The 17,919-nt window shown below is 35.3% G+C and overlaps 1 protein-coding gene across 3 annotated transcripts; it reads right to left on the minus strand.

Annotated features, from left to right (window-relative positions):
* Positions 1-8,205: 8,205 nt before the first annotated feature.
* LOC133875875 (uncharacterized) lies at positions 8,206-17,919 on the minus strand. Of its 3 annotated transcripts, none has more exons than XM_062314134.1 (7): positions 17,652-17,919; positions 17,232-17,300; positions 16,899-17,066; positions 16,370-16,540; positions 15,811-16,020; positions 9,450-9,538; positions 8,206-9,126 (listed from the first exon to the last, which is right to left on the minus strand). In XM_062314134.1, exons 1-7 carry the CDS (start codon positions 17,734-17,736, stop codon positions 8,482-8,484), a joined length of 1,437 nt encoding a protein of 478 aa, XP_062170118.1. In that variant the 5' UTR covers positions 17,737-17,919; the 3' UTR covers positions 8,206-8,481. The 3 variants fall into 3 exon arrangements, with proteins under 3 accessions (XP_062170118.1, XP_062170117.1, XP_062170119.1); XM_062314133.1 differs by having other exon boundaries at positions 8,206-9,129; positions 17,652-17,917; XM_062314135.1 differs by lacking the exon at positions 17,652-17,919 and adding an exon at positions 17,396-17,483 and having other exon boundaries at positions 8,206-9,129.

Raw genomic sequence — 17,919 nt, forward strand, 5'->3', positions numbered from 1 at the left:
GAATGACCACGTAAACTATATTTCATAGACATAAGGGAGAAATCCCACAAGATTAGACTAAGAGTTCTTAACCATTCCACACCCAAAACAATATCACAACCCCTAAAGTAATAACAAAACTCTGTGATAATTGTATTACGTTGCACCTTTAGGGTTACCAAATTTCACTTCCCTCCTCTCTGAATTTTAGAGCTAGTTGCCACCTTCACTTGGAGGTTAATTGTAGATATACTAGTTGAAGGAACTGATTTCAGCAGGGTAGGATCAAGGAAGTTGTGAGTGCTTCTAGAATCGATCATAATTATCAGTTGCGTCCTGTTGATTAAGCCTTCTAACCTCATAATAAACTTCTTCAATTTTTTCCTTCATGGGCTGCTCAATCCCGGTCATCAGGTAAAGGTTAGGGGTTTTACATTTATGAGAAGGGTTCCATTTCTCTTCACAATTGTAACATAATCATTTCTCTCTTCTTTCACTCATCTGAAATGGTGATATTTTTTTAACAGGTATATTGGCTGGATGTTTAGTGTTTGAGAGGGAGGGGTTAAGGTCCGTCAGGTTTTGGTCAACATTAGTGTTGACAACCTGCTGCTAGGAAATGGCTTCTGGACATTCTTTCAAGGATTCGGACATCTGAAACATACGGTTGCCTTCAACCATTGATTTTTTTTTTTTTTTTAGGCTTTTGAAACTAAGAGATGAAGAATATATATCGTTGGCTCTCGATACCAAACATAATGCTTTTTTTAGTTTTAGAGATGATTTTGAAATGCAAAAGAGATGATAGTATCTGAATTATACTGAAACAATGTATTCAAAAGATCAGGAGCATTTTGTTATAAGAATAGGAGTCTTAAATTAGTAATAGCCTATTATAGTTATTTCTAGACTATTAGAGTTTATTTTGAAAGTTATCCACCTCGAGTATATCTTCGTGAGTGTTAAGCTTATATTTTTTTTATTTCATTAAGAGTCTGCTGTTATCTTGGTTGGTAGAAGGATGATCGTGAGATCATATAGGGGAGTTATCTCTTAGTGTTATCTTTCACTTAGGAGTCAAGTTGTAATCTCTATTTAAAGAGTTGTTGATGGATAATAATGAAAAAAAAAAAAAGCAGAAAATTAATCTCAAGCCTAGTGTTTGAAAAAGGTCTAAGGTCCCTTTAACGACTTTAAAGGTTTAGGTTCAATTTCGAGATGCTCAATCTCAAATCTTTATATATGAGCATCACTCTTCTTGAGATCTCGTTATTAATGAGATCGTATTGAGATCTTGATGGTGCTAAACTTTTGTTCAGAACTGATGACTAATTTTATTTGGACTATATATGTGTAAAGAAATGCTAGAGTATCTACTTTGGTTCTTCTGTGCTGACTTGGCACCATTTTTTTAAATAAAAGTTTTTTAAAAAAAAAAAAAAAACCTACAGCTTCAAACCGAATCTATCTTTATTCCTATTTTCTTAGGTGCCAAGTCAGCACAAAAGGACTCAAGAAAAATCACAGTAGATGCTCTAACATTTCTCATATCTATACTTTGGGAAATGATTTCTGGGGGGACGGTCAACCGTCCCCCAGCACCCCCTTTATATTAAAAACTTTGATTTTAATTAAAAAGTTGTCCCTGATATCACATCAGAGACAACTTTTTGATTAAAATCAAATTTTTTATTTAAAATAGCCTGCTGGGGGACGGTATATCATCCCCTGTATATCAGGCCTCCTATACTTTAGACTATTATAAAAAAAAGCGAATGAGCCATGTACATTAACTTTTTCTTTGAATGTGTGAACAATGCTTTTTCTTTAACATTTTTTTGTCAATTCTGTCCTTCATCTTTCTTCGTTGGACCTAAATCCGGCAGGATTATTTTTGTCTTTCAGCATTTCCTTCGATAATGAAATTACTATTTTGCCCCTATTATCCTTCGGCTGGTAAAGAAATATCATGGGCATATTTGTCTTTCACATTGAAATTACTTTTTTACCCTCTAAGTTTGTACAGAGTTGAGTTTTTTTAAAGGGATTTTTTGGTCTTTTCCATCCTGCATTAGTATTACATTTTTACCCTTTTAAATCCTTTGACTTCAAAAATTAATATGGGATTTTTGGTATTTTACTTGTAAATTACTGTACTATCCTTTTTGTTGTTAAAGTGGTTCTTTTCAGCCGGGGGCCTTTTTGTCTTTTCTGCACTTTCCCGCATTTTTTTCGCTTGCGCTTTGACCGTTTTGCCCTTATTGGTTTTCCTATGAATCAGATTTTTCCCTGGGTTTTTAGGAATTTCGCCCCTCTTTTCTTCTTCTAGCATCTTCTTCTTTGTTGTTTTTCTTTGTTCTTCCACCACGCAAACCCATTTCTTCGTCTGCCACCAGCCATACCGAAGGACAATTTTTTACAAATCCATTCGTGAATCTCGCCGATCACCTGTTTTCTTTAGAGGAAGTACGCGAGAGAGTTATGCAGCAACCACAATTTTATCTACCAACTCCTCCACCAAAACATTGTGCTACCGTAGATTCTATTTTGTTTCCCTTTTTTTGGGGATTTCTTCTTAGAAATCCATTCATGCTTTGGAGATGCATAGTACCAACCCCATCAGAGAGCCAGCTGGATTTTCTGCCAAAAATCTTGTCCATTCGCTCGGTTAAGAGAAAGAGAGAAAAGCATAGAGCGGTTAAAATCAGTTCTCTGGTTTCTATCTCTTCACTCTCCAATCGATCAAGAGATGTAGCTGTTCTTTAGAAAAATTATCCATACAAGGTTCATTTTCAGTTATTTCTTCTTCTATCCTTTGGGTTTCAAAATAATAATCCTTGCTTTTGTTCTTATGTTTTTCTGTTTGGAGAGGCCTGCTTCTAAGCCATCGTTTTTATCTTCCCTGTATTGGACCTCAATCTTTTTTTCTTTTTCTTTTTTCCCTGGAACCGCTGAATGCAATTTTTCTTGGGCTTATTTTGTTCTTCTAATCAACGTATGTTACTTATCTTGGAATTGAAAAATCTATATGGTCAGTTGCATATGGATAAAAAAGAAAAAGGAAAAAAAAAATGTGTTGTTTACTTGATATCCGGATGCAAACTGTTTTTTGCGTAAATGATAGTTTAAAGGGCAATTGTATACATGATGTTTTTCAAACATGTCAACAAATCGTGTCTAACCATTCCCTTGGATATAACAATCCGCAAGTAGGAAGTAGCATTTTTGGATATGTGGGCTACTTGTGACTCTTGAGGCTACTACTAAAATTAATATTCTTATTATTATCCTTTTTGCTTCTCCCTCCCTCCCCCTCTCTCTCTCTCTCTGAATACCGACTGCCCTTCTCCATTATCCTTGTCTTCTTTTGATGATATTTAGACTTATAGAAAAAGATAGTTGACATTTTTGGTAATTGTTCGGTTTATTAGTGAAAATGATATGATAAGTATAGCAGTGATGGTGAGCATACTATTTTTTTTTCTTTTTTCTTTTTTTTTCTTTTTTTTTTTTGGGGGGGGGGGGGATATAGCCTTAAATAGGGTAGAATAGTGAGAATACTTATGAAAATACCAATTATTTTGGTCTGTATATGAGTCGGGTTTTACTCCTTTTTGTGCAGATTTCTGTGATTTATGGTTTTCTAGAAGTAGATTGGTGAAATCTGATAATATATTCATTTCTTTTTTCAAAGCAAATAGATGAAGTTTGAATTGGGTCTGCTAGTTTTGGATGCAACAATTCAGTATTGAAATTAGGGTTTTTAGATGTAGAATGAATCGGTCTACTGGTTTTACATGCTACTATTCAGTCTGAAAATTAGGGGTTTTGGATGTAGAATAATGATACCGGCTACGCTTGCATCTAAGTAACTGGATTTGTTAATTATTTTGTGTTGCTCCTCTTACGGCAAAGAGTTACTCCCAATCAGCTAGATGTTGAGGATTTTGTGATAGGGTTGACCGACAATTGGTTATCAAAAGTTTGTAGTGTATTTGGTTTTCATGGTATGAAAGCTCGAGAAAAATCTGATTGGAATATTTTGTAAATTCACTATTTATTTGAAGTGGAACATATGTAGCATGCAACAATTTGTTTATATTCGTGGATCAAAGGTCTCAATTAAGCAAATTTAGCCTTGGTTAAGATGTCTATCATACTATCATTTTTTTTTCTTCCTATTGGTCCCAACATCTCTATTTTAGTTAGATATTATCTAGATAACTATAATCTGTCAGCTGTATTGAACATTCTATGTGATTTGGAGTTATGTTTTTTAATATATTTCTTTGTTTTTTTCGACATGTAGTCATTCTGTCGCGACATCTTTTATTTCTTGTCTACATGTTTGGATTCCTTGTGAAAACTTAAATGCTAAAACATCTAGATGCAAGCATGCCTAGCTAAGTTGAATCATAGAACTATTGTTGAAAACAAAAGATGCAAATACATCAGAAGTGAGAAAGTGGACCATATAAAGATTTTTATTGGGCTCACTTACATTTTGACGCCCTTATGATTTGCTATGTTATATATGTATTACAGAAGTTCCACTCGGTCAAGAGATTCAGCTGTTCTTCAGAAAAATTCTCCATACAAGGTTCATTCTCAGTTATTTCTTCTTCTATCCTTTGGGTTTCAGAATAATAATCCTGGATTTTGTTCTTATGTTTTTCTGTTTGGAGAGACCTGTTTCTAAATCATCTTCTTCTTTTTTCCCTTGTATTGGGTCTCAATGTTTTTTTTTTTACTAGAGCCGTTGAATGCAAGTTTTCTTGGGCTTATTTTGTTCTTCTAATCAACGTATGTTGCTTATCTTGGAATTGGAAATCTATATGGTCATTTGCAAATGCATAAAAAAAGAAAAAGGAAAAAAAAAATGTGTTGTTTACTTACTATCCGGATGCAAACTGTTTTTTGTGTAAATGATGGTTTAGGGACAATTGTATACATGATGTTTTTCAAACATGTCAGCAAATCGTGTCTAACCATTCCCTTGGATATAACAATCCGCAAGTAGTAAGATTTCTACTTTGTATGCCTTCATTTAGTATACTTAATGTTCTAATATGAGTATATTGTGGCAGGTGATTGTGGACAAAATTGAAAGAAGTGACATTGCTGATATTGATAAGAAGTTAGTTACATTTGCCCTTCTCTTGTATTTTGAAATGCGTCAATATATTGTTGTGATTTAAATTCCATTTTGTTATTCATGTCTGTAGTCCTTAATAACAAGAATATCAAGAATAATTATTCATAATGTTCCATTGAAGATACATATTGTTATTTATTCATAATGTTCTATCGTAGATCCATATTGTTATTTTTACAAATTGCAATGGAAAATATAACTCATCCATTTTTTTCCTCTATGTTCAGCAAAGTAAAATGCAAACACTTTATGACTCTTTAGAGGAGATTACTCCAAAAACAAGAGAATGGAGGGTCAAAGTGGTGGTTGCTGAAAAGATGATGGCACGCACTGCAATGCACAGCCCTAATAAATATCAGAGGCTTGTACTAGCTAATTCAAAGGTAAGAAAACATTTTAAAAAAAAATAAAAATATATACTTTCTAGCTTAGGTTGTTATAATGTTTTTTACATACGGTAAGTAAAATTTACAAGGTTTAACATGAATGTTACAAATAAGCTATACAGTTGAAAAGAGTTGAACAATTTTATTTTCTTTTCTTTTCTCCTTTTTCTTCAAATTATGAGGCTAAAGTATTTATTTCTGAGGCTATGTTTTGGAGTAGTTCAACTAAACACCATGCACATAAATCCAAAAAGTGTGAAAGATACTGGGTGTAATTGCTAAAAATTGTTGAGTTGGATTTTTTTTTTTTAAGTAGTAGTTAAAAGTAATTGATGTGATATAAAGTATAAAGAATCTGTATGAAAAACTGAAAATGATTTGTATTGTAATGCATTTTTTAAATTTGAATAGTAATAAAAAAATGTTGATGTGATATAAAAAATGAAAAAAAAAAATTAGAATGTTTTGAAGTTGATTGTTTTTTGGAAATGTGAAAATAAGGGAAGAGAATAAGTGGTATGTTGCCAAACAATTGCTTCATTGCATTTTAAAGTCTTCCAATATTTTAGGGTTGTGTACTTGCTATGGATTACAGTGGCGGACCCAGCCTTGTGAGTATGGGGGGGACAAATTAAAAGAAAAAAAAATTGGGGGGCAAAACTAAAAAAATAAACAAAATTAAGGGTAAAATTTAATTTTTTTTAGAATTTTTTGGGAAAATTTTGGGGGTTGGGGTGCCTCTAATGGATTATGTTTTGAGTTATATTTGATCTCTAACTTGATGGTGTAGAAGAGAGAATAATTGTATTAAGTGAGAGAGGATATCAATATATTCACAAACTTGTTTGATAACTACGGTTATATCAAAATCTTAAATAAATACTTTTTGAAGCATGTGATCTTCCTAAGCAATATATATGTATTGGTTCAATTTGTACCTAAATGACCTTCATAGTATCAGTGCAATTACTATATTGATTTCCCTCAATTTGGTTTGAAACTTTGCTTCTTTTCACCAAATATGTGGTGTATGTTTTATAAAACTTCTCTTTTTTTTTATTATCTTTTTTTCTATGGAGTTATGAGATTCCATGTTTTCCTTTTTTATTGTTAGATCATAGTGTTCTTTACATTTTGTTCTTATGATCCATTGTCAAATAGTTAATATGAATTTGTGCTTTAAGTAACTTGAAATTGGTGGGCCTTTCAAGAGCATGCTCTTTATAGAGGAGTTTGGTTATGAACCTTATCATAAGTATGCTTCGTTGCTACAATGTATTTATCCTTATTCTTTTGTTGCATAGTAAACACGAATTGAACTCTATTAAGTGCATTGTCTCTTATGTACATCAGATCTACCTTCCTATAATATATTATACCTCAAATTTTTTGTTAACAAATATCTCAGATGATGTGAGCATTATAAATTATGTTGCTTTTCATTTTCTGCAACAATTCGTTTCTGCACTCTTTTTCCTTTCCAATGTTAATATTGATATTTTTGCTTTTATGATTTATCAAACTTCTCATACTTTTATTCTCATGCAAATAGGAGCACATTACCAATATACAAAGTCTTGCAAGGCTTTCTTTGGAACAAGGATTTTTTATTCGGCTAAAGGCTACAATGTCAAAAATTCAATATTGCAATTGTACAAGAGCTACTAGACGGAGATCAATCAATTTCTACAACCCATGAATTCGCAACTTCATCTACTTCTTTCACCAACAACTAAATTGCAAGGTGGCGACATATTTTGAAACAGATTTAGAATTAAACAATTTTTTGAAAAATCAAACTCATGATAGAAATCTTATGCTAATTGTAGTTGCTAATAGTTTGGTTTGATCAAGTTAGTTGTATGCTTCGATGGTGGCATGGTTTTTGTAGTGTTTATGTATATGTTATGAAGACTATTGAAACATAAATTTTTTGGTATGTTATGATGATAGTTCATAGAGCATGCTTGTAAACATGCTCTATATTTATAAACATCATAACTTTTCAAAGTCCATGATGCGTTATATTTATATAACGAAAAAAACTTTTATTTGGAATTATAATTTTATGTACCTATAAGTTGGTTGAAATAAACACAATGAATAATATTATACATGATTTCAGAGATTTCCAATACATTTGATTTGAAGTTATAACATATGTGTGCTATCTAAATTAACTATCATTTTCTTTTAGTATGTCGTATTTACTAAATTTTATAGTTTACTTTATTTGTTTCAAAAATTCAATATATACTTGTTCAATAATCTAGATATTATATATATATAATGTTAATAATTATAGTTTGTTGATTGGTATGATCCACCCGCAATCCTCCTTGAAAACAAGTTTGTTGATTAAAAGCAATAGCATTTTTGGACAGCATCAACTTAATTTTTACTAGTAGTAGTTTTTAGATGATTAACTACACGTTCTTTTGTACTAGGGAAGAGAGAGTGATTGCACATGTTCACCTTTCCGGGTTTTCTCAACGACGCTACTTCTATCATAATGGTGAATTACTTATTTAACTCCCATACAGACTATTCTTGTAGACAATTCTGGTGGATTAAGACTTCCAGCAATTTCGTTGAGCGAATTGCTAATAATTTGGATGGGAAATATGAGAAAACCGTTACGGAGTCTACCTACTTAAACAGATCTCAAACATTCCATTCACCTGCTCGAACAGATATGCCCCATAAAGGCTCTTTTATATTTACTGCACATATTGCTAACAATCCAGACAGTAAATTGCTGAAAATCCGAATCCAATTTTGATTTGAAGCACCCTGACCAAGAATTTCTGCGAGCTTAACCTTCATCTCTATTGATCTCTAAAACACATATCCTTGGTTACAGCATCGATTCAATTGCAGACTACCTCTAAAACAAACATATGGGTACAAAATAGGTGGGGAAGTTTGATAGGGAAGCCAAGTTAGAGAACTACGGTTTGATCAAAATCGGAAGGAATCATCTGACCCATACTTACTCCTGATATTATAAGGTTCATACTTGGGAATGTCATAATGCGCTGCCTTCGTCTCAATGGGCTTTGGCTCTGGTCCTACCGCCTCAAAAGCCGCTTCATTTTTATCTCGCTGGCGATGCCTTGTCCTATCTTTCTGGCTCTTAGACTTGCTATAAGGAGGAACCTCACCCGATCCATAGAAGTCTGAATACTCTGGTCGCTTTGAAGACCGGTACTTGCTTGACTGCGAGGGGTCCTTAAAGCTGGCTGATTTGATCTTTGGGGGCTTCATTTCCGAGTATCTATCACTTTTATTAGGAGCATGAGCCAGCCGAGTTTCAGAAAGAGGAGCAGTAGTTGTCTGTCTCTGAACAAATGCAGGCTCAGCTTCAACCTCGGGCATCCGGAGGGAATCTTTTAAAGGAGTGAGGCCATTCCTGCGGCTATCCATTCTGAAACGAGTGGGTACAAAGTAAAGGAGCATGCCAGCCATTGCTTCAAGTGCAAGCTTGGACAGATCGATGATGAGTTGTCCAAAAGACGGCCATCCCGGTTCCTCTTTTCCACTATCTATGATGGGAGTGGGCTTTTTTTTGCCTGAATGATCCTTAAATTCACTGTCTGGAAGTTGCTGCTGCAACAATAAGCAAGTACACATAAATGGGCATCTATTTTTAACAGAAAAATCATGGTTTGACCTTCCAAGACCCACGAAAAACAACTTTCAAGACTATTAAGACAACAGAAATGGCAGTGACGACCACAAGGTGCCTCTTAATCTACTACATACAATTGAGCTTAAAATCTTTTGGTAGGATGTTCTGTTATAACTGTAAAAGAACCAGGTTACAGAAAGAGGAAAAAGAATGAAATTTAAGTAGGATATCAGAGTTTGAACAGTAGAAATGATCTAAATTTTCTATTTCTCCACTTAATTGGTTGAAAGAGATATACCGTCCTCGAGGAAAAAGTAGGTCCAATTCCCTGCTGAAGCATACATGTAGCATATCCCACCAAGACAGCACCAACAACCATAAGCACATCTGCCAAAACATCCAAAGTCACTATGCGGCAGTGCAACAAGAGCCTCAGCCATGACACAGAAGAAATAATTCCAATTTTTATATGGGACAATAGATTTATTAAATTGAAACAAAATATCATAGCGAATACATGGAATTGTGGAATGAGGAAGTCTGGGACTTTATCCATCCCAAAATAACTAATCAACAACAATCTGGGAATATCTAACTCAAGAATGTGCAACCTGGTTGCCTTGGCTTCCTACGTGCAAGCTTTCCAACCATCTGACAAACTAGCATATCTCGAGTGTACATAAGAAATACAAAAAACCAAGGCATTAATAATGAAAAACAGATGTTGCATTTTTCAGTGCTCTCTCAGTTTGATGGAAAATACATGCTATGATTAACATTTTTCAAAGAGAGATACTACATGAACTCCCACTTTAGAGCATCACATTTGTAATGCGGTGGTCATCGGTTTACAATCCCAAGTGCTTACTCCTTAAAGTGGTAGTTGCCACGTCAGCTTTCCACTGAAACATTTTTTAATCTCATCTGCTTACTCTCTTTCTACAATTGTCGCGTTAGGAAGTAAGCACTTGAGAGTGTAAAAGTAAGAGTTCATATAGCATTCATCTTTTTCAAAATCCAACTTTTGTGTCAATTTCTGACTCAAAACTAATATACCAGTTATTGTCAAATTGGAAACTTACATTTGTAGAGCTCTTACTTAAAAATTGAGTAGGAGGATGCTAGTGTTCTTTTCTTCTTTTGCTGGTCAGGAATCTATTGCAATAACATTCACTATTTGATAGTTTTATGATGTAATTATCATGAAGACATATATTCTATTGCTTATATCATATCCATTCACCATCAGATGCCACTCTTTACAGTTCTATAGTTTTTCAACATGAATAGACAATTGACCGCACGGATAACCATGTATGTTTCTCCTTTAAGCAGGTGCAAGTGCAATGACTGCCACCCATCTCATGTCCAATCATAAATTTCCATGGATCTAATGAAGGTTTTGTAATTGACTTGAACCTTTTCTGAAATTTTCTCCCCTAACTTTTAGTTTTCATAATGAAATTCCAGTCACAAAGAAGATATGAACGTTAACCCTTTTTAGAAATATGATACAGGATATCCATGATTTTTTCTTGTACAAAGTCATCATTTAAAAGGGCTCATAGCAAAGCTCATGAGTTCATCCTCACGATAACGTCATTCAGCTCAGTATTGTACAAGTTATCTGGAATGGTGTCTTATTAGATTACAGTGTTTTAGACAAGTCAAGGCTGCACCATCACAATAGAGGCTGAGCCATGAGCACAGTGAGTGAGGATGATGAAAATGCAATTACTGATGGACATGACTGGAAGGATGACTAGTACTGTTCAAAACCTAGATGGATTTAGACACAGATGAAGATGATGGCCATAATAACATGTGAAGAAAGGACTAGACAGCTTGTGCACAATCTGCCTAAGGTTATTAATTTGGCTTCCATGCCCACAAAGATCTTATTCTATTTTTCAACATGCACTTATATCCTTATATCTATATACTGTATGAAGGCAATCACAGAGCATCGTGCAATGAGAAAGACAAAAAGGCCAATAAAACTGTAAACCCAAAAATGGCCCTCCTAAATTCAGCAGTATAAACTCAGCGTGCAAACAACAATTAATTTTACTATATAGCAATCTTCATTATGAAGTCCTCTAACACAAATTAATACTACATATAGTGATAGAACTTATAATATTTGGATGTTTAACCTTGCTCATCAATGTGAGCTTTCATTAATACTTATAGAAGATTACAAGAGTAGAAGATAAACATATCTTCTAGGATAAACACGACTGCTTCCTATTCAATAGAACTAGGACTCTTCTATAACATTATCCCTTATCTAACATAGAGTTTGAACTCTAAGATAACACAGCCTTATCTTACTTAATGCTAGCAGTTCAGATAGGAGTAGATTTCCTAGTATTAGAATCCTGGACATATGGAACCGCACAAGACTCACGCTTGGACTGTGAGTCATGTGCAGTAGTGTCCTTAATATGTAGCATTAGATTCTAAGTCTATCCATGTCATAAGATAGGAATGTTCTAGCCACATCTGCACGAGACCCCAAAAGGATTAATCACAATTGCATTTCCCTGATCGGCTCAGTACATGCTTGATGTGGGACTTACTATGTACCCTGTGCAACATTCTCACAATCGACTATGCACGATACTAAAGAGTGCCCTAATCTCTTCCACTCAACTATCTAACTCGGATTATGTTGCAGTATCCTCAAGTTCTACTAGCTTATGGTGCGACACCCAAAAGGATTAGTCATAATTAGAGCCAAAAGGATTAGTCATAATTAGAGTTTCCCGTACCCATTTATGTAGTCCAAATTGACCTAGCACATGGTCAATGTGAGACTCAGCACACGCTTATGCAAAATCCCACAATCAAAATCGACACAATCTTACAAGGAGCGATATTATGAAGTCTATCCACGTTACAATATGGGGATGTTCTAACCGCATTTGCACAATACCCCAAAAGAATTAATCACAGTTGCAATTCCTGCTTATACAACCAACATCAGCTCAGTGCATGCTTGATGTGGGACTTACCATATACTCAAGCAACATGCTCACAATCCTTTTTTTATCCTGATAAGTATCAAATCTGCATAATCCTAAGGGGTGTCATATTCTATTCCACTCCAATCTCTAAATTGCATTGTGTTGCAGTATCCCCAAGTTACATGACGTTAATAGATTATGGGTTTGTTTGTCAAGCAACATTACATAACAGCACTGTTCATGTACTTTTTTTTTCATTTTTTTTTATATTTTCCATTACTAATCAACATCAAAACATTCCCACTTTTTTCACTTTTTATATCACATCAATAATTTTTTATTATTATCCAAACAAAAAAATTCACTACAATACAAAACTTTTTCACTTTTTTATACAAATTCTTTTTATTTTATATCACATCATCACTTTTTACTAATTTCAAAACTAACAACCCCACTACTCTGTTCTGTTCTGTTCTGTACATGTCTTTGCCAAACAAGCCATATAACTCCAACACCGTTTTATTACTAGATAGGACCAGATTGGCTATATAGCATGATACCCCAAAGGGATTAGACATAACTAGAATTCCCCCTACGCACTTATGTAGCTCAAATTGACCTAGTAAATGGCCGATGTGAATCTCAGCACACACCTATGCAGTGCCCTCACAATCAAAATTCACATAATCCTACAAGGAGCCACAATCTGTGTTTGACTGCAGTGGGAGCTCATAGCATACGAATGTAAAATCCATTTCATGAATGTGGCCCAGGAAAAATATAGGATTGATGGGGACACCAAAGACGAGTCACAGATCCCACCAGCCCATGACCTTGTGGTTGGGTGATTGAGGGGTGGATTATTATTGGGCTTTTATTAGTTTGCATTTTATTTGCTTTATTGTATATCTTATAGACTGGTTGTAGTATTTTTATTTTGGACTTTATGTTATTATAGTGGGCCATTAGCCAAAGTACAGTTAGGGTTAGGGTTTAATTCCTAGTCTATTCGTTGTAGTCATGGAGACTTTGGGCAAAATGATCACTACTACTGTTGATAGAGGTTTTCTCTCAAGCTTCCTTATGGGTTCTAGGTCCCCAGTCGTAAATATCTCACACTTGTTCGCGGATGATACTTTGGTTTTTTTATGGGGCCAACCCTAATCATCTCCGCCATCTCCGTGTTCTAATCTTATTTTTCGAAGCTGTTTCTAGTTTAAAGGTTAATCTTGCTAAGTCTGTTTTGGTTCCTGAGAGTAATGTGGACAACATGGGTGATTTGACTGGCATCTTAGGTTGTGGGACTTCCTCTCTGGCCCTGAAGTATCTTGGTATTCCGCTAGGGGCTTCTTACAAGGCAAAGTCTATTTGGGATGTCATTGTGGAAAAGATGGAGCGTCGATTGGCCGGTTGGAAACGGATGTATCTTTCTAAAGGTGATAGGTTCACCCTTATTAAGAGCACATTTTCCAACCTACCTACGTATTTTTTGTCCCTCTTCCCCATCCCTGCTAGTGTGGCTAATCGCTTTGAGCTGGGCTAAGGTTTGCTCTCCGATCTCTGTGGGAGGGTTGGGTATCTGTAACTTAAAAATGTTCAACCGCGCTCTTCTAGGTAAATGGCTGTGGTGCTTTGGTATTGAGAGAGATACTTGGTGGAAAATTGTGGTGGAATCCAAATTTGGCTGTTTGCGAGGCGGATGGTGCTCCTATGTTCCCACAGGAGCTTTTGGGGTGGAATTATGAAAGAATGTTAAAAAATGTAAGTAGACTTTTTCAGGCTACACGAGATTCCAAGTGGGGGATGGGACCAGGATTAGCTTTTGGCACGATCTGTGGGTTGAGGATATGACTCTCAAGGCAACTTTTTAAGCTTTGTTTGGTATAGCCGCTGCGAAGGACGCCCTGTTGCAAATAACCTAGAGCTTTTGGGTGGTTCCAACCAATGGAACGTGAGCTTTACTAGAAAAGCGTGTGATTGGGAGGTGGACGTTTTTGCTTCTTTCTTCCAAATGTTGCATTCAATTATAGTTAGAAAAGGCGGCGAAAACAAGCTTTGGTGTGTCCCTTCTAAAAAAGGCCTATTCAAGGTCGAGTCTTTTTTTTACTCCTTGACTCGTCTTGTAGGTACTCACTTTCCCTAGAAGTGTGTGTGGCGGTCCTAAGCCCCCTCAAGGGCAGCCTTCTTTTCTTGGTCGGCGGCTATTAGGAAGATCCAACTTGGACAATCTCAAGAAGCGTCATGTTATCATGATAAACAGATACTGCCTGTGCAAAAAGACGGAGGAGTCCGTGGACCATGTTCTTCTCCATTGTGATGCGGCTTCTGCTTTGCGGAATTCTCTTTTCAGTCACTTTGGGTTGTCTTGAGTTATGCCACAACAGGTTATCGATCTACTTGTCTGTTGCTGGTCTTTAGGCCAGTCAAGGAATGGTACGATGTGAAAAATGGCAGCCACTTGCCTCTTTTGGTGCTTATGGAGGGAAAAAAAAATAACTGGAGCTTTGAGGACATGGAGAAGACCTTTTGAGGAACTTTTATCCTCCTTCTATCACATTTTGTATCTTTAGACTACGGCTTATGTGTTCCCCTTATCTTTTAGCTTTCTTGATTTCCTTACTCCTTTTTTTAGTTAGGAGTTTCCTTTTGTATACTCCCAATGTACTAAGGGGCACCTCACACTTTTAATGAAATTAGCTTATTACTTATCAAAAAATTCCTAGTCTATTTTTCAAACCCAAAATTCTATTGTATTCAGCAGTTTATGATTAATCGATAAAAGCGAACGACTGTTTGTCGTCTCCCTCCTCTTTTTCTTCTCTCTCTCTTAAGTGTTTCTTCTTCGCTCTTGTTTCTTTTCTCTTCTCTTCCTGGCTTCTTATTTTCCTCTTCTTCTTCCTTTTCAGACTTTGGTTCTCAAAGCTTATTGTCCTACATCAAGGATCCATCATCATAACTATTGCAAGATCAATTCCTAAAATGATTAACTGTAAATTTAGCATCATCATCTATAAGATGACTGACAGTTTTCTCCAATGGCCTCATTCATAATGGAATCACATTGAACAACCATAGAACTAATATCACCTGGAACTAGGCCAGCTTATGGGCACCAGACTCCCACCATGCTGGCCAGATTTTTTCTTAATGTTGATAACTTCAAAGTTCAGTTATAAGATCCTTCCCTATACTTGGATCCTTTGGGATATACTTTCTGCATGGTACTCTTGATTCAATAACATAATCATTGATCATTTTTCAAACTAAGTTAAATGAAATCCAAAGATACCTCTTTGCCGGGAAAGAGTTTTTTTATAAGTAATCGACAAATATCATTAAAAGCGTAAAGGTGCCTCTTTGCCGGGAAAGATAACTGATATTTGATCTATATGCATGTCAATCATATAGTATTATAGACAAAAGTATACTCGATTAATTTAAATTAAAATCAGCTCTACATTAAAATTACATAAATATAAGAAATACAACTTGTTTATGTACATTAAGACAACTATCATGTGTGATTAGACGCATAGCATCACCATGCCAATTCCATTGTCGTAATATTAACAAAGGCAGTAGCATCTTGTTGATACCTTTTTCTTTCTTTCTTTCTTTCTTTCTTTTGTTTTAATGATGCTTGAATTTAGGAACGGAAGTATCAAACAAACAATAAGGAATCCACACCTGTGGCAGAAATTGAACTGTCCTGATAATCACAATCCTCCTGGTTGAGAGAGATTTGCCGAAGAGCAGCATTTCCTCTATCAACAACTAACAAGGAACAGGTAGGCCTAACATATACCACATCAAAATCATTAGAGAACTTTGCATCCTCGCTTGGGCCATCCCTGTACCCTGCAACATTTGATTTACCCCCAGCAATGGTTGTCACACCTGCAAAGAATTTCCAAATTCAGCAACACTTTCATATAAACCCTCTGTTTTCCTCTTAAAAGAATAATTTGTGATCAAGGTTTTCAGCTTTAGAAAGGCTTCAAAATTCCAACACGATCAAAGTTTCAATAATTCTTTACATTGCTACATAGATGTATTACTCCAATCTTCTCAACATTCTTTACATTGCTACATAGAAGTTTCTCATCTATGTTCTTCTTCAGCACTTACAAAGATTCAATATTTGGATTCTGTTCTCTTTTTTCTTTTCTTTTTTCAAATTAAAAAATTGCATATTTGTAACCCAGCTTCTAGCTATAACTATCAGAATAACACGAACTGCATTTACCAGCATCCCCAATCTTCCTGATGGCAAGGTTCAGGGTGTCAGCAACATACACGTTGCCTTTATCGTCCATGGTTATGCCTTTGGGGTGATTAAAACGAGCCTCACTAGGTTTTCCGTCCACATGCCCTGTGTAACCTTGAAAAGACCCAGCAACCAGTCTTCCCCTACTATCTGCAACAATGAAAGGTTAAAGAAAAAACAAACAAGTATGAATTACAAAATCAAAAAATGAAAATCAGATCGTTGCAAGCAGCCTATAAGATTCATAACTTAGAATTGCTCCTCTCCAAAAAGAAAGTTTAGTATTTCCTTCTTCTCAGCAAATATATTTATACCTTCTTTCCAATTTCCAGCAGACAACTAAAAATGAAACCATTTGAACACAATTTTTTTTTTTTTTTTTTAACACAATTTTATTGCTATCAGCAATTAGGCTTACCATTAAGTAATTTAAACTTGAAACAGTCAAAATCCAAATAGAATAAACTATTGAAGTTCTAGCAAGCTGAGAGCACAAGAATAACCATACATTGAGACAATGGAGGAGTAATCCTAACAACTTTGCTATTAACTTCATCAATGGCAAAGAGTTCACCATCCTCAGAGATGCGGATTCTGTAAGGAACCACTCCAATCTCATTTCCTTCCACAACAGTCTCAACTAAGTACCCATTCTCAAACTGAAGAACATTCCCATCTGCATAACAACATGCCATATGACATATATGAAGGGCGATTAATGATATATATGTATACACAAATGAAAATAAAAAATAAATAAATAACAACTACATAAACAAGAACAAGCAACACAGAACAAATAATCCCAACTATTCATCTGAAAAAAGATATTCCAAATAACCTGATTGGGGTGTTTTGGTGGATGACCTGGTCCATTTGAGTATAGATGACACGTGTTTGATCAATGGCCCTGAGTAATAGCAAATCATTCAAAACAATACCCAAATAAAGCAACAGTAAGAAAAATCAATTGAAAAAAGAAAAACAGTAAGGAAACAATCATACCCATTATGTATAAATCACATAGTAATTTAGTATCACCAAAGAAGAGAGAGAGAGAGAGAGAGAGAGAGAGAGAGAGAGAAACAAAGAGGGTTACATTTGGGATTTAGCAATTAGCTCCATGAGCACAGGAAATTAAATAAAAGATGCCCAAAAACAGAAAACAGTGCATGATTAAAAAGAAGAAGATAAGCATACCCACGAAACAAACAGATCAATCTAACCCAAATTATTAGACAGAAGGGTGGATCATAGTTACCCGCAGGAGCGGCATGAGCTTCAAATTGGAGTGTAAAAGTAACAACAAGTGCTATGAAAATGAGAAAGAGATGGGAATTTCTCATGGCTCTCTCAACAATCCAAGACTTAAGAGCTGGGTGAGATATCAGGACGAAATATTTACTTCGACATTTCTGAGTAGCTAGCGAGTATGAGTGAACTTAGCATATATCACTTGGGGACTCGACAGCTTGGTTCTCGTGCAACTACTCTTGCTCTTTACTTTCTCTCTGGGTACTTTTTTTCAA

Source organism: Alnus glutinosa, chromosome 8 (assembly GCF_958979055.1).
Source record: "Alnus glutinosa chromosome 8, dhAlnGlut1.1, whole genome shotgun sequence".
Classification (NCBI taxonomy): domain Eukaryota; kingdom Viridiplantae; phylum Streptophyta; class Magnoliopsida; order Fagales; family Betulaceae; genus Alnus; species Alnus glutinosa.

Bases quoted from the DNA above. Each gene is read 5' to 3' on its own strand.
- LOC133875875 (XM_062314133.1), bottom strand. From the start codon at position 17,736: ATGAGAAATTCCCATCTCTTTCTCATTTTCATAGCACTTGTTGTTACT. The intron at 17,301-17,651 runs GTAACTATGATC...GCTATTACTCAG, and splicing joins AGCTCATGCCGCTCCTGCGG to GGCCATTGATCAAACACGTG. The intron at 17,067-17,231 runs GTTATTTGGAAT...GTTGTTATGCAG, and splicing joins CACCAAAACACCCCAATCAG to ATGGGAATGTTCTTCAGTTT.